The sequence below is a fragment of the Amblyomma americanum genome, chromosome 1, assembly GCF_052857255.1.
Source record: "Amblyomma americanum isolate KBUSLIRL-KWMA chromosome 1, ASM5285725v1, whole genome shotgun sequence".
NCBI lineage: Eukaryota > Metazoa > Arthropoda > Arachnida > Ixodida > Ixodidae > Amblyomma > Amblyomma americanum.
Genome location: NC_135497.1, coordinates 205,978,640 through 205,995,957, shown reverse-complemented (window position 1 = coordinate 205,995,957; position 17,318 = coordinate 205,978,640). Strand labels below are relative to the sequence as shown.

Genomic DNA, 17,318 nt, shown 5'->3' with positions numbered 1-17,318 from the left:
TGAGTAATTAGCACACTAGATGAGAGAAGAGGTTTATTTAAACAAACTAAAACTGATCAGACTGATGGTCTTGTAAAGAATACACAGTAAAAGCACACGGCGGCTGACTGCGGCCACAAGCGTGTTGTTTAATTATAAAGCTTTAATGGATATGCAGATGTTGCGGGAACACAAGAATCAGTAAAAATAATAATATAGAAATGAAAAGTAAAGGTTTCAGCTTCTCGCGTTCCCGCTGACGACTAGCGGGTGTCGTAGTGCAACGTCTTGTGATGGCCACGGGACAGCTCTACCAAGAGGCAGCCTATGGCTATGGCTGCATCGAGTGCGTTCATGCTTTGGTGCTTCTTGTCTGAACCAGGTCAGCTCGTTTCGTTTTTTTATTCTTGTTCTTTTTGGCCAGATTGAAAAAAAATTGCACTCGTTTTTTATGGTAAAGAATTTAGCTATTTTCTTCTTTGGTGCTTACTACCCACTTCTGATGCCTTCAACCTGTTGAGCATGAGCGAAGAATAAAGGGAGAAAAAAGGAACACATTAGAACACAATGAAATGCCGAGAAAAATTGATTATAGGCGCAAATATTTTTTGTTCTGCTTAGGTTTAGTGCATGAAGGCAAAGGCGGTGAAAAACACAATATTTGTGAGCGGACGTCGTCCGATGACTTAAATTTTCATCGTTCTCTCCGTTCGCAGCGGCTTCATCACACTGCCAGCGCTTGACCGCCGAGGTCATGGGCGCGGATTTTGTAAACCATCTGCACGCGCGAACGGTTGGCAACTAGACTCGGATACAGCTCAAGAACGAAGCGGCAGACGCCCCTCATAGGAGGCCCTACAGCCTATGGCGTCGAACGATTTTCATGACACCGCGGTTAATCTGATTAAGCCGTGGTTGAACGCATTTCTCCCCCCCCCCCCCACCCGCCCCCCCCCAACCCCCCCCCCCCCCCCCCCGTGGGATGTCACGCTAGCACGTGGAAGGCAAGCAACCATGATGTCATGAATATCGGTCGACGCCATTGGCTGTAGGACCTCCTCTGAGGGGCATCTGCCATTTCGTTCCTTCGTTGTTGAGTTGTATACCACTGTAGCCGCGGAGAGACCCGGTAGCAAGCGAGTGGGCCACTGACCAGCTCATGCTAAGTGCGAACATGTTCACGTTTCTAGCCGCTAATCGTCAGTTTGGGTCACAGAGCTTGAGCGACACCTTTTTTTTTTTAAACGCGAGCACTCCTAACGTCGTCGGCGGTATTTTCAGTTCAACTGCTAAGGTGCTTTTACAGCACAACCTCTTGAATTCAGGAATCGGGAAAACGGAACCACTTTGTGCATGTGTCGCTTACCTCGAGACGCCACTGAATCAGTGGACGAAGTGCCACGGGGCCACCACTGGGCCCGAGAGATAAGGCCTGACAAAGTTGAAGTGCCGTTCGTAATTAGGGAACGCCGCCGAGAGCACCGGGCTGCTTGCGTACGCGTCGAATCCGCCCGCCATGGAAGTCGTCTCCGGCTTGATCATCTCGCCCTCGCGGAGGGAGCGAATGACGTACGTCGTGCCCCCCTTGCTGCTGCCGGTGGTCGCCACGGGACTGCTGGCGGCGTAGAACTGGTGCTGGGTGCTGGGGCTCGCCGTGGGTTGCGCGGGCCCGCTCAGGTACGCCCGCGGGTAGAAGTATGCGCCCGGAAATGTGGCCGCCACGGTTGCTCTGCCCGTAGACAGCAGCAGCAGCGCAGTGCAGAGCAGGAAGGCCGTCTGTGTTCTTTTCTGCGCAGCCGAGAGACGACACAGGGGGCATCAAGAAACGGCCGCTGCCGGCGTGGCCGATTCGCGGAAGGCAGTGACCGACAACGCGTCCTGCCGGTCGTGTTTACCTTTTTCCAACCACTCCCACGCGGCTCTTTGTCCGATGCGGAATTGGACGCATATTAATTGATTTCAATATTTAGACATTGCGACTATGGGGAACCTAAGAGCGACAGCCAGCTAAACTGTGGTGCCTGCTTAGTGTTACCGTAAATAGCACTATTGTACGTATGAGAGAAGTTTAGGTGTCTTGAGTCGACGAAGCTGTAAATCAAATAAAGTTTACAACATTGACATAGCTTTTGCATAAAGCTTCATTACCGGTGAAAAAATTCCGACATCTGAATGTTTTACGCTTTTGCATTTTATAATCCAGCAGCCTTTTTGAAGCAATGTCTTGCATAAGTAATACCTTGATACATTTTAGTTTAGGTGCCCGATAGCGTTAACATTGCGAAACTTAAGTCGTTATTGCATTCTTCGGTGGAAACGCTGATCGGGCTGTGCGACAAACACACAAAAAATAGGCTTGGCTATATTGTCATTTTCATGTTGGCAGTCATCAGCGCATATTCGAATGTAACGCCTGACGTGAATGATGACGGCGCTAAGGTAGCTGCTGGCACAGTAGTCTACAAGCAACGATACTTTTGAATTGCGAACTGAAAGTTGGCGGCTTAAGTTGAATACTCGAGCTTAAATAACATTCAAAGCGATGGCAATTAAAGTGCTTTGCCAAGTCGATCAGGCAGCGGTCAGTGGTGCCTTTTTCGACTAAGCTTCGGCACTCTGAAAATTGCGTCATTCAAGGCATAAAATCCTCGACCCCAAGAGAAAGTTAAGTTTTAGCAACACACAGCTGCCGAAAATATACTCTACATTGATACTGACGGCCGAACATTTTTTCGCATCAAAGAATGACTCATGTCAGTAACAATGTTTAGCCAGCCAGTTATATGTTTAAAAATTATTATGAATTGACGGTACTTCCTAAAACCGTTTGAAACGGGCGGTTCTGACACGCTCAAATTTTAAGTACTAAAGTAGTCATTGACACTGACTAGAACATGCAACATTTAGGAGCTGGAAACCATAAAATGGGAAGCTGAGCACAAGATACTTTTTGCTTGACGCATTTCTGCCATGCCTGAAGCTTTGCATTGCTCACCATTCCCTTATTGAATTTCTAAACTGATGAGTCACATATATTCATCCGACCGCTAGGCTCCTTTTCTTCTTTTCTTCAGACTTTCAGAGGATTAAAGAAAGCAGTATTTTTTTTTGTTCACACCTCACAAATTAGAAAACGGACGCACTGAACAGCAGTCACAAGCGGCAAAAATGCATGCGACATCCCGAGTGGGCGCTCACCGCTGGCGTCATTTTGAAGGCACGCTAGTGAGGATCGACGTCCGCTCCCAAGGCCACGAACTTCAAGAAAGACACTTCTCCTGCCGGCACCAATCTCGGATTGAAGCCCACTCGGCGACCGGTCCACCTTTATATACGGACCACGGACAAGCAGTCCACGAAGAACTCTTCTCTCGCTCCTCAGTCTACTTTTGCATCGGCCAAGCGCCGGCCGAAAAAGAAAAAGAAACGACAAGGGCTGCGCCGGGACCGTCACGTGCGGCATAAGAAAACGTCCCCCGTGTTTGCGGCTGGCGACCCTAATGCGCCAGTTGGCCGTCCCCCTGCCACGCGGCTCCGGCTACAGGCGCCCCTCGCAAGAAGGCAACAAGCAAAGCTCACGAGAATCAAAACCGACGACCGACTCGCTTCAGCGAACACCGTCTGTCTGTCTGTCGGCCCGTTCGCTCTTGGCCCTGAATTTTCGCAGCATCTGGGTCATCTGGCGGCTTTAGTCGAGCCAGCTGAAAGAAGGAGCCCCTACCCGCTGAGAGCGACCGACAGGAGCGGGCGAGGGTGGCGATCGTGAAACCCCAGCAGACGCGTCCCACAGCTGCCGCCGAAAGAATAACGCGCGGCGCACGCGTGCAATTCGCGCACAGCGCCGGACCGTTCCAAAGTGGAACGGAAGCGCTGGACTCATCACTGCCGTCGATCCGGCGGCGGCGCGCGGTATACGGTGGTCTCCACGTCCGCTCGTGATACGAAAGCTCTCTTTTCTGCGTCCACTGCACTGCGCCGCCTCACCTCCCCGCTCTACACCGCTCGCTCTTTTTGGACTCCGCGTCTCTAGACGCGCTCACTCCCCTCCTGCCTGAACCGCCTCTGATTGTAGTCATGCTGGCTTCTTTCTTTCGTGCCCTCCTTGCGCGGACGCTGGCAGCCGCGTGCACGACCGGGCAGCTCGGCGCGTTTCTGGGCCGATAGGGAAACGCTTTGAATCGGGCCCACGGTCAAGTGCGTTCGAATCGGATGAAGGGGCGTGTTCCGAACGCGGAAGTTATTCGCGGCCTGATTGACAGCACGCCGAAGGGCTGTGTTTTATCCACGCCGGGCTCTTTCTCCCGTGTCCAGCGGAGCCTTCTCCGCCGCCGGAGACGAGGAACTGCGTTTGCGCGGGGGCGATGCACGCTAGCCAATCTGTCATGGACGAAGAAATGCAAGCACACTGGTGTCATTTGACAAAGCATTGCCCGCGGGTTTATATTTAGGTTCGAGGCTGTTCGACCTGCGCAAACAGCTTTCCAGCGAAATGGGAGGAAATTTCCCTCCCCATTTTCCCGAACGGCGTCTGGCTGCTGTAGCAAATATATATATATATATATATATATATATATATATATATATATATATATATATATATATATATATATATATATATATATATATATATATATATATATATATATATATATATATACAGAGAGGGAGAGAGAGCGTTCCGCATGTTCCTGCACTCCTGGAGGAAACAAATTTGTGTGCAGGACAGAGTTACAGCGTTTTCTGTAAGCCCCAGATCAATTTGAATAACGAAATTGGCTTTCTAAGTTTATATATGAACATTTTAATGTCCCAACAATTTTCACACTCGCAGCCAAAATGCGGTCTCTTGTTCACATAGGCACCGCTTTTGTGATTGCTTGTTATTAGCTACTTCAAGCCGTATGGGAAAAGGTAAAGAAAATTGCAGGTCTTGGATTTAGTACGTTATAGACGGCGTGCACAGAATACATAATTTATAGGCGCCTAGATAAGCTTCCCGTGAAGACAGCCTACACTGTAGTGTAGAACTGAAAAACAATGCTATATGATTTTCATTTCTGAAAAGTGTAGAAAAGTGTCTGCTTTTCTGAGCAACAGTGTAAAACTATGAACTTTTCAGCTCGAAATTTCCACCCCGGATGGTTGATGCCGTCAAAAGATTGACAACTTGGTAGTCTTCTTAACAAATATAGGCGTAACTATGGAACGTTTGATATTCGGAATAGCATCGGCAACCAAAAGCCAAAGCCTCAAACTTCAAAACGAGAAGCTTCTATCGTGCACAGAGCATGAGAGTACCTGCAGTGGATCTCAAGAGCGTTGTTCGACGGTGGCTGAGCTGCAAATTTATGGCCTGCACTTTGTTAAAGAACGATGAAAATAACCGCGCACTGAAAAGTAGCGGCTATGAAACCATATCATTTTCTTGAAGTTCGTATATTCCTTGCACCAACAGAGACTTTACAGATGCGCATTGCTTGAACGCCGTCTTCCATTGCGGGACATTCCAATAATTTCTAATAAATTTGGCTCTCCAGACCTTTCCTGTGTACGAAATTGGGAAAAATAAAGACTTGCGAATACTGAAAACATAAAAACAAGAAATCTTTTCAAGTCTAATTGTCAGTCGAAAACTGTACTGTCGTATAAAGCGGTCTGCAAAACTTTTCCAACATCGCAAATAGACCTGTTCAGCCGTTAAATCATTTTATAAGAAATCATGTTTGAAAGTTAGCCAGCTCTTTCCTTCGACTCCTTAAAACATTGTTTTTATTTATTTGGTAGAGAGCAATATTGTCGGAACTGTCACGTCGGCGTTTTTTACATTTCCAAAGATTCACCTCGAAACACAGAAATATCGCTCGCGTGAAACGCAACTTGAGGCGTTTCGCGTGGATACCCTGTTTTTAATACTTATCTTAGCGGCCACATGTGCTCTAGTCTAAATTCCATGCGGCGAGCTTTAGACCTGATGGCGCTTAACTTCGGAAAGAAAGTGGTTTCCTCTAGCTCTAGGAACCCCCCCCCCCCCCGCACTTTTTTTTTCCGTACTTTTGTAATGCGGCATTTGCATTGCTTCGCTGTCCACTTTCCACTCATCGAAACAAGCACATCTACCTGAGTGATGCGAGAGGAGGGACGAGGTACGCACAAATAGATTTTGCGTGCGCGCTGGTTATTTATTTGTCTTGCGTTTTTTTCGTTTTCTTGGTGAAAGTAGTAAAGGAATAATGTTACTATGGTGGAGAGTTAAGCCCTTTATTTTACATTTACCGTCCTTATTGTCCTTGGCTCTTGGCACAGATTCTTTTCCCTTCATTAGCTTTTGCAGTTAATTCTCACAGGTGCATGCAATGTGTGAGCGTTTTCGTACGGTAACGGAATTGTGCACTGGGGAGAGAGGACAAACCGAACGGCGCCCTCGCATGAGCTGCGTGGCTGTGAGGGGTGGTGCATGACGTCATCAGTCGTACAGTCGGTCCAGTCCCTGTTGAAGCTTTCGGCAACACTCTTACCGTCAGTGACCCGGGCTCTCTGGCCGCCAGTACCCACAGTTAGCCGTCGGCAGGTGGCCGCCTGTATGTGCCGGCGTCGAGCTGGTGTTAATGCTCGGCCTGACGCCTTCCTAGAGCGCCGACAGCGTTTAAGGCGCTGCTCCGCTCGTCCTGGTTAGCGCTATCCCAAGAGCGGCATGGCTCTCGTCTAAATCGTCAGGTGAAGCGTCCTGAAAAAATAAAAATGAAGAAAAGTTGGAACATGTCCGGGGATTTACCTTCATGAACCACTACTGCCACGTATTCCAAATAAATTGTTTTTTTTTTTCGGGGGAAAACTAGTGAAGAAGTAAATGAAGCCTTGTGCTGTGCACCTTTCATATATACCGTTTCTTTGTTCTAAAAAAAAGATTTCAGTTTGGTTGCCAATTTAAAATTGAAAGTATTCTATAACAGTGCGCCACGAGAAGCTAGCACCTAGCTTAACGTCGCTATTTTCTTTATTAGAAAAAAACTCAGGACTTCATTAAACGCGCGATAATGTTACGGCCGAGCACCATCTAGAAAGTTTACACTGCCTATTATGGCATTTTCGATGAAACGACTCTTACGTAAGTACAGTAAGGTAATGTGTACGAGTTAGCCTCACAACAAGCTACTATTAGTCCATTACAGTGCAGCATTACAGTGAGACATTAGAGAGCTTTTAAACACAAGACGGAGATAAGGAAAACAATACGAAACTAAGACTTAATCCACGCAGTTCTCGTGCTTTGAGGTATGAATCCCTAAAATACTTATAAAAAATTACCTGTCTCTTATTCGAGGTGGGTATTTTTGAAACAGCTGCGTAAACGTAGCGCACAGAAGAGGCGGGATCAGTCCCATTTTTTTTCCACATTCTAAACGAAGCATTAAAACTTAAGGAATATCTATTCTTCGAACATGGCTGGTTCGTAGCTAAAAGTCACTTATAGCGACCATTTCAAATGCCGTTAAAATATCAGCGGGGCACTGGCTTTAAATGATGACTCGGCGCGGTCTTCGGCACCATGTCTAAGCCTCTTACGAATACACAGCATACTGCTACACGTTTCGCTAATGCTTAGTGGTAAGTTCTATGGTCTCCCAGGTTTTCCTTCACCTTTCTTGACTGTCGACATCGAGAACAAAATTACTACGTGTCGTTCCCAAGAATGAAGACAACTAGTTCAGCTTAAATCTCTTTTTTGAGATATCATGCCCAGACTTTGTTTCTTGTTAGCTAAAGTAAGCTGCTTTAGTAATTCTAGCAAACTGTTTACTGTGAACAATATGTTTGTGCACTTTAATGTTTTCATAGAAGAGAAAATCGTGCTTGAAAAACATGTCAATTGTTTTCAGGCTACTGCTATCAGCATCTACTGCTACTGAGTTGTCCTTCGACTATCAGTGTTGCCCTATGCGGTTATCGTAACTCTATGTAGGCTAGTCGTTTTTTTATTAAGTCGTTTTAAGAAAGTTGTTTTTCCACATAAATGAGTGCCTACTGGGAAATACTTATAAACTCTTGATAGTGGCGCCTACGTAAGCCCTCTGCAAGAACAGGAAGTGACATGCGTCTTTTTATGCATTTCAAAACTTTTTTTCTACTAACAAGTCTATCCTATATCCGCCTTTCCGTATGTGGTCCTTGCTGCGTCTAACTGTTCCTTAGATTCTTTCATGGCTTATTTTGGTGACGCTCGACTTGAGGAGGTATTTGCTGAGTTTCCCGGCATTGGCTACAGTGTTTAACTGCAGGGAAATGCAGACCTTAATAACAACTATGCGAGATAAAACACCTTGCCTTGGCGTATGTCAAAGGATGGAAATAAGAGGGCTTAGTATCAAATGATTGCTTTGCGCTGCACGATTACCGAGAAGAGCATCGGGAAAGAAATCGATCTGAGGGTCGATCTCGCAGAAGCATAACTAATGATTTCGTGCAGTTTCTCTTGTAAATGAATGTTCTCATTTGTGTCCCGCTGCTAGCTACTATGCTTTCTAAAATCATGTTTCTGCTACCCTTGATCCGTAGCCCCCTTCGGCAGTCTTAGTGGAAGCAGAAACCCTAGGGAAAAAAAGTGGAATCAAAAACAGAGGACACAAAAGTTGCGAAGAATCACAATGTATTTGGACTTCAAAACATCGGCAAAAGAAGGAGCTCAAATGAATCGATCTACGAACTTGAAATGCATAAGGGAGTCCAGAGCACGCAATATGGTCACAATTTCTTCGTACGCAAACACACAGGAACGTGTGCCTCGAGAACCAGCTCATATTGCACAGGTCACAAAAGTTCATCCACACGAAGGGGCGGGCCGACCGAGTGCAAAACGCTAGGTCACGGGATCGGGTGGCTCGCGTGCAAACGTCCAGCACTCACATCCACCAGCCGCCGCCGCCTCCTCCTCCGCTGCTGCCGCCGCCGTGGCCGCCACCACCGCCGCCGCCGCCGTGGCCGCTGAAGAGACTAGTGAGGCTGCTGAGGTGGCCTCCCACCCCGCCGCCGCCAGATTTTCCACCGCTGCTGCTGCTGCCCTTCTTGATGATAATGTACGTGGTGCCAGCCTTGCCGCCACTGCCGCCGCCACCTCCTCCCATCTTCCAACCTCCGCCGCCGCCACCGCCCATCTTCCATCCACCGCTGCCGCCGCCCATCTTCCAGCCTCCTCCGCCGCTGCCGCCACCGCCGCCCATCTTCCATCCACCGCTGCCGCCGCCCATTTTCCAGCCTCCACCTCCGCTGCCTCCTCCCATTTTCCATCCGCCACCGCCGCTGCCACCGCCGTGGTTCAGTACTACTGTCGCCATACGCATCCAGCCAGGAGCGCCACCGCCGCCGCCACCTCCCATCCACCCGCCATTACCTCCTCCTCCCATCTTCCAGCCTCCTCCTCCACCCATGGGCTTCCAGCCGCCGCCGCCGCCCCCCATCATGGGTTTCCAGCCGCCGCCACCACCTCCCATCATCATGAATCCACCCTTGCCTTGGCCGCCGATCGGATGAAGCTCCTTGATAAGGTACACGCTGCCGGTACGAAACTTGTTCTTCATTCCACCCATGCCACCCCCGCCTCCCATGCCACCCTTGAAGCCGCCACCGCCTCCCATCATCTTCCAGCCCCCTCCTCCACCGCCGCCGCCTCCCGTCATCTTCCAGCCGCCTCCTCCACCGAAGGGAGAGGCCAGAGCAATGGTCGCCGCTGCTAACGCGACCGAGGTGGCAACCTGCACAAGCCGGCAAAAATACGCAAGAATGAACAGTGACCGCACAGATGGCACTTGTTTGCTGACTGTAAGCGAGCCGAGTACTTTTCACGCCACCTATGTAATGATTCCGATAAGTTCAAGAAGTTTAGGCCAAAATTAATCCTTGCTGTTTTCTGTTACCCATACTGTTCGCACCCCAATCCGTTGGGAAAAGAGCTGCTCGATGGTTGTAGTGTATTCGCACAAACTAGAAGGACATCCTGCTAGAGGCAAAATGAACATATACATCTCAAGCTTCTCTCCCTCATTAGTCGCAAGTTATTGCTCCTTCCTTCTTCTGTTTCCAAGTTTTATGCCCGCGGCAATTTGTTTCAGGGCTCCACTAAAATTGCACTAGTAATTTCCTCCGTTTGTTTCTGAAAAATCAGCACATTAGGAACTTACAGGCTAGTATATCTAAAACTTTACAATTCTCTCTCACTGCACAAAAAGGCCCCTTCGGCTATACAACGCTTCCATATCTGTGTAATAAAACTTCGCATTTGAGCAGGCGCAAGATATTTTTCCGCACTTGACAAGACTGTACTCAGTTACTATTTTTGAACCGGCGATAGAAGTAATTTGCTACAATTGCTTGATTGCACAAACCAGTAACTTCCCTTCAAGGTAAAGGGTCTTTAAAATGAGCGCCCTAAAAACCATTCAGGAGCGTTATCCAAATCCCCCACATGGTCAAGTGCTGAGGATTTAGAAGGGCACTCTGAAAGGCGGGACGCAAATGTAAGGACGGAAGGCACAACTTACCCAAAGCCTCATGTTCTCAGTAAACCTTGGCTAGAGGAGCCAAAGCTGGAAAGGTGCTCGACTGCGAACGGTTAAGTGCGGCGGCTTTTATACCTCGGCCGTTTTTCAGAAACGCACACAAAACCATCCCTGTTGGCGTTCATTCATAAGGCTTCCGTGCTGCTTCCATTGGCTGACTCACTCCCCCCTTTCTTCTCTTGTTCCTCCCCCTTTGTTTCTATTCTTTTACTAGGCATGCCGCAGTGTTACCTTGAAGCCCAGTGCGTGTTACATCATTAAAGTCTCATACATTCCCTCGTTACAAACGCCCGACCTCCCAGTTTGTTCTTCGTAGTCGTTGCAGGGCCCCGCCGAGAATCATTCCAAGTTCCCGCACGTTTTGAGACGTTTTGAGCGCTGGCACCAAGCGCGGTGTTTCGTTTTTTCGCATTGGCCACGCACTGCTGGCTCACGGCAACCACGAAAAGCTCTTCACGCGTCGCCAACGATGACACGATCTGCAGCCGGTCCCCGCGTGTCGAGCGCATGACCCTGCCAAGTTGCGCTGCCGCTTGTCGGCGAGCTCGGAGCGTGGATGCGCCTCGCTTGTAATTAAGGTCGACAGCGATCACGCCCCCCGCTGTACCGACGACCGCGTGTCTTGCTGCCGCACGATCTGTACTGGCGATCCGCTGGCACCGGTACGCCGTAGATCCCAACACAGCTGATCATGCATTGTCATCGTATTTCCAGCCCAACGGCGCATTTAGCCGACAACACTAAAGCCCTGATTTGTGGAAACATGAGTGACAGGTTAATCTTAGGCCACAAAAAAATCTGCAGCACAATCTATCTGTGTGCATTCCAGATTTTACAAGATACTAGCCTGTCATAGAAATGATGTTCACCTCTCACACCTCACAACGAAAACGCATGTTTCATGTCTCTCAAGTTAAACTTTATGCCTATTATTTCCACGAAGTAACCATGGAGCGAAGACTTCTTTGTCCAGTGTCTAAATATTCTCGCAAGTTTGATTGCAAATACAACATAGCGCTGTATCAGCGCAGTGGGAAACCTCTTCTTTTGTCGGGCAATGATTTCTACCTTCGTGAAAAAAGACGAAACCTCAAGCAGGAGATCATTGGCAATTTAAGTAGATGGCACGACGTTAATTCGGTCGAAAATGAAACTAGAAAAAAGAACGCCACGTCATTGAAATATGAAATAGTCGGCGGCGACTGCTTCACATGAATGTGATGTCCCAAAAACCATGGTTCCTAACAAAAGCCGTCTTAAAAAATAATAAACAAAAACTAGAACTTCATAGCTATCAAGTAAACATAATTAGAATTACGTTTGGTTAAGGAAGAGACCCTTCTCCCGCATTCCACCTACATCCTTAAGAGTTTAGCTCAGATGGAGATCCAAGAAGACGAAATCAGGTTCACTTTACAATGCATATTGGAGTGGAAAAAGACCATGCCTCGGATTAGTTCGCGTTGCTTCGTCACTTCTTTAAGGCAGTCATTATTCTTAAGCGGGGAGTCATAGTTTAGCATTCGACTTCTTTTCACTATTTGGAGGCTTCAGGTTTCTAGAGAAAACTAACCACATGCAGAGTTTCCCAAAAGTAAAACGGAGCCCGCGAATGGAAGAAATTTTTCTTCGTAGCGCGCTCTACAAGCTCATATATGCGTATGCCTACAAAGCGGGTGCATGTGGTACATCCGACCGACCAGTGGCATGTTTTTGATTTTCGCCTTATTAGCAGCCTTGACTGAGCAGCTTAATTTTACCACTGACCCGTGCTCAGTTTTACTTTTGAGACACCTGTACAGCCTGTGTCAAAAGTGTATAGGACCAGGAGTTGGCTTCCAAGCCATGTGGTGGGCTTCTTTCGCTCTTGCATGTCCTAAGTTTCGGAGTGGTGTGACCTTCCTGTGACCTTCGGAAGATTTGGCACGCTGGTGAGGCATAACGAGCCGCGAAGCATAGCCCAAATAGTTATTTTCGACAAAGACTGTGTATCACACCAAATAATCTTTGTTACGTTCATTTACTTCCTGTTTATTTCGTTGATATCAGGACACATAGCATGCAAGAGTCTTGCACTGGCCCCATAAGTGTTATCTTGTAATTCTGAAAAAAGTGAGCATTCGCCTAACAAAATTAAGTTGTGTAGATTAACGATGTAAAGAAACGTATTCCTACAAATTCAGCGTTAGAAATGTGCCCCGGTTTATGCAGGAATAATTTTTTTCCGGGGCCATACGCGACAAGATTTCTATCGAGGCAAATTCAAAATAGCGCGTGTGCTACGCTTATGGTGCTTGTTTAAAACACCACTTGGGCGCCATTATGCCCGAGTACTCCTACCGTGTGAACAAGAGCGGGAAGCGAGGCGCTTGTACGTAAAAGTTTATTAACCATCTATAATTAGCCGCCTTGTTTGAACCTATACAATTTGCAGAGATATATCAACGCGTAGTTTTGTAGAGCGGTGCTACTTAGCAGTGGATCTTTTTATGCGAGATCCGGTTCTTATGTAATTCTCTGGATGCGCATTCGTTTTTATCTAAATAGACATACCTCACATAAGGAAAGGCAAGCGCTGCACAAAGTCTGCGCAGGTTTCTATCCTTTGCGATTTGTTGTTTTGGGGAAACTACGGTCTTATCCCAGTAATTGCTAGGCAATAAAAACGTGAGGAAAAAGTTAGGAATTTCCAGTAATTTGTTGTTACTAGTCGCTACATTGCAGAAATGCAAAAAAAAATTCCTCAATATATAAATAAATCTACGATTACTGTATAATTAATTTTTACAATTTAGGGTAACACACCAAACGTCAAATAGCAATAAAAGTGCATTCATTCATACAATATATTTCATTCTCACTAAGACCAGCTTCGTTGACAAAAATGGAGGGCAGGAGAAGAAGCTGCACAGTAGCAGCTTGACAAGGCTACAGCCACCCAGCAAACCATGACAGCACTGTAATGCTTTAGAGTTTCATTCTACTTGCTTGAAACAGTACGTAAAATGACAGAGAAAAAGTGGAATTAAAAACAAACAAAAAGAGTCTCTAGTTTCAGCTAAGGGTCGTTACAGAAACAACCCCATATTGCCACTTTTGTTCAGTACCATTACATGTATGTGTTGCTTTGCCAAATCATTTAGTGTGCGGGGGAGACTAATCCACGCGATGGCAGCCCTAGGTTGTGTGTGCGATAGGAATTTTCCATGGTAGTTGATGGCGATGAGGGTAGATGTCCTCTTGTTTGCGGAGATTAGCGAGTGAGAGGAATGAATCTAGTTTCCCCTGTACCGTTCCAGTGCCGCTCCAGTGTAGCCTTTTAGTACTTTCTACTATTTGTATATCTTGGCCGCTTTCATTACTGTGTATCTGTTAAAAAATTTTTTTGTATATTCATTCAATGGAACATTTTATATTGCTCGAACTGTCTTTTTTAGAGCAAGATTAAGTTTTGTAAACTAGTGTTTGCCCACGCCAGTGCACAGTAATGGAGCACCGAGTGAAACAAGGAATGATATAAAAGCTGTTTAACTCTGGTGGGGAATAAATGGCAATTTATATTCAGCATACATAATTCCTTCAGCGCTTTTGAGCAAAGATTATCGACATGATCGTTCCGATGCAAGTGTTCAGGAAAAATAAGTCTAAATGTTTTCACTCATTTCTCTCAATTAATTGCACACGGACCAATAGTAGTGATCACGGGCTCTTCTACAAGTTCACGAAGCTTGCGAGTGGTAAAATATTGGCCGAATCTTTTCTAGCAAAGAATATGTTACAATCATGGGCGCAGATAACAAATTTAGATAAATTATTGATTACTACAAGATCACTTACATAACAGGGAAAAAGGACGTGACCTAGAATGCTGCCTTACGGGAGACCGCTTTGTATTGATCATATATTTGATCTATGTACATTAGTTTCAAGGAAATGTGAGCGTGTGGGTAAGTAAATACGTCGGGATTTGTTGAGTGCATGCAGCTTGGAAATGGCACGCACATGTAATCAGTGCACGTATCTTGGAAGAAATTGGCTTCGGCACGGTATGTAATACGAAGGCAAGACAACTGATGGCCCTTAAGGGTAACGGACTGGATTCCAAGGGAAAGAAAGCGTAGCAAGGGGCGGTAGAAATATAGGTGGGCGGATGAGATTAAGAAGCTCGCGGGGATAGGATTTCCGCAGCTGGCACAGGAGAGGGTTAATTGGAGAGATAATTGAGAAGCATTCGGCCTGGGGGCAGTAGTCTTGCTGGGGATGGTTATGTTGACCTTGGAAACGATATTTTTGTAGGTTTTCTATTAATTGCTCATAATTCACGCGATCAGCGGCTCTACAGAAATCATTTCCTTTTAAAGAGATAAGTTTCCTTTCTAAGTTTTCTAGCATATGTCTTTTTGTTTCATCAAAACATTTTCCGTCGAACGAATTTTTACTGAAACGAAAGTGAAACTCAGTGTTAGCCCGTGTTTTTCAGAAGAATTATCAACTCGAATATAAATACTTTTTTTCCAGTCGTTTAGAGATTATCTGGAAAATAGATGTCAGAATTTAGTTATTTATATCATAGTGCTCACCTACCTTCAGTATCCAAATAACTCGCGGTAACTGCATATTCTTTGGGAACACAGTTGCCGAGAGAGCGGAATTAAATGTGCGTGCTTCGACAGGCGTATTAAATTACGTATTAACAAGCCTGAATAATAAACCATTTACACCCGTGCTACGACTGTTGTTAAGGCTCATAAAAGCAGAATGTGCTTCACTAGCAAATCGTGGGCTGCAGAAATGTGCTTTTACGATTTATTGGGATATGTGCGATGGAAGTGCTGCGGCCGTTGTTACCACCATTATCAGAGAAAAAAAATGTTAAAATAGTTTCAAAGTCCTGATCCTTTCACGGCTTTGTCATCTATGATAAGGGATGCAGGGTATGTTTAGTAATTTGTTTAACTTCTTCCATACTTAATCGCTTTTACTAAGATAATCTTCTTCAATATACAGTGATAACAGCGCTTCTTTGATTTCTTTTTTCGCTGTTTAAATTATCACGAAATTCGTTGTATTCAAGCCACTTCTTCTAATCGCGTGTTTGGAGAAATAGCAGAACAGATTTGTTCTTCTGATTTAATTTCCTCATCAACTCCCATATAATTCATGGCTTCCGAGCCTTTTTGAATCAGTATTAGGGTTTTATAGGAAGGAGCATATATTGCTTGAAACCTGGTTGTCGATTTTTGTTATGCTGTGCTCCCATCTGAAATGTAAGTATTATATGTCAAGTCAGTCTGTTTAATCCTTTCTTAAAAGTTTTCTATTGTTTGAAGGAAAATAGGACGACATAAGTTCAGTTGTGTCTGTTCAAGCGGGAGCTCTTTGCGCTTTAAGAAAAAGAATATGGCGAGGTGGTCACTAAAGTGATAGCTTAGAGTCCCTGATTGTAGATTTTTATCAGATGAGTTCGTAATGAACAAGTCAATTAACGAGGACGATGATGAAGTGACTAGTGTTGGTGAGAAAATGCATTAGAGAAACTGTTGCACTCCTGTACTGATTGAGATTCTGCTCCTTCGGTTAACGTGTCGCTAAAATCAATGTTACAATTGACTCCAGCAGTTAATGTATTTCATCAGCTATTTCAGCAAGAAAGGAAATGTTATATGAACTTGAAAATCGGGTAGAGATTACTGTTTGGAAGGTGGTAGAGTGCGGCAAACAGACTTCTCTCCGTTTTTGCGCTATGTATTTTGCCGTCCCCTTTTATAATACTACTCATTTAAAACCCCACAACAAGATCGCAGATTTAGTAGTGACACGCCACCTTCTCTTTTTTCAGCGCGATTAAAAAATTGGTGATATTGGGGTAGCACAAAATAGCCATAGTGTGGTTGTGCCACGTCAACGTAAAAAAAGGGGACATCAAAACTGAAATTACAAGGTTTAAGCAATTCATAAATGCCATCCTTTTTTGAGTCCATTGATCTTGCGTTCAAATGTAGCCGTTTCAGACACTTCACTGTGTTGTTTTGTCCGATAAGTTTAGTAATTTCTTGAGGAAAGATCGTCACTGGCCATTGCAGATATGAGAGGCGAGAAGTATTACAGGGACTTCCTAAGTGGGATCTGTCACAGCTTGGCACGACTGCAGATGGCTCAGTACGCGGCGTATTTCTGCTGACCTTGCCTAGAACAGTTTCTCGGATGACCGAAATGATTGGAGATGACGCAGCGTGCCGCACGAAGATGAAACCATTTCTTGATCGCGAGAGCTTGCAGCCATATACGCGTTTGAGGGTAGAAGCCATGCCTAACAGTTTTTTCATGACTGAGCATAAGTGCCAATTTGTGAAGATGGGCTCGTCTGGAGTCAAGTCTAGCGTAGCATTTGCTGGCCTTTTGTTTTTGGCGAGCTCAAGAACTTTGTCACTTATTCACGACGCTAGGATTTAACGAAAATGTTTTCACCCTTGGTCCATACCCTGTGGCACACATGAATGTCATTCCATGTGATTGGTCCGCCGATTACTTCAGAAATTTTTTCAAGCACCTCTGAAAGATTTTTATGTGGCCCCTCAATTACTACCTTTATTTCCAGTTTTCCATCACGCGAATATTACTCACAGTTAAAAAGCGCTATTTCAATGTCAGCTAGGTCTTTCTCAGCCTAGGAAAAATTTTCTTGAAGCATTTGGTTTTCTTTTTTCAGCTTTTTGTTTTCGCTCAAGCTTACATCAAGCTGCTGGTTCGTTTCATCAAGCGACTTGATCACGAAGTTCGTGCTTTCTT

The 17,318-nt window shown here is 45.8% G+C and overlaps 2 protein-coding genes across 2 annotated transcripts; both read right to left on the bottom strand.

The window, feature by feature from the left end:
* Window positions 1-286: 286 nt before the first annotated feature.
* LOC144094835 (uncharacterized) lies at window positions 287-3,350 on the bottom strand. The gene is made up of 3 exons (XM_077628724.1): window positions 3,178-3,350; window positions 1,346-1,767; window positions 287-492 (listed from the first exon to the last, which is right to left on the bottom strand). Exons 1-2 carry the CDS (start codon window positions 3,187-3,189, stop codon window positions 1,363-1,365), a joined length of 417 nt encoding a protein of 138 aa, XP_077484850.1. The 5' UTR covers window positions 3,190-3,350; the 3' UTR covers window positions 287-492; window positions 1,346-1,362.
* A 5,526-nt stretch (window positions 3,351-8,876) lies between these two features.
* On the bottom strand, window positions 8,877-10,523 carry LOC144094831 (uncharacterized). Its single transcript, XM_077628710.1, has 3 exons — window positions 10,512-10,523; window positions 9,671-9,725; window positions 8,877-9,640 (listed from the first exon to the last, which is right to left on the bottom strand). Exons 1-3 carry the CDS (start codon window positions 10,521-10,523, stop codon window positions 8,877-8,879), a joined length of 831 nt encoding a protein of 276 aa, XP_077484836.1.
* Window positions 10,524-17,318: the final 6,795 nt, after the last annotated feature.

Excerpts from the sequence above, each read along its gene's own strand:
- LOC144094831 (XM_077628710.1), bottom strand. Across the intron at positions 9,641-9,670 it reads TGCTCTGGCCTCTCCCTTCG|GCGGCGGCGGTGGAGGAGGG; the intron begins GTGGAGGAGGCG and ends AGATGACGGGAG.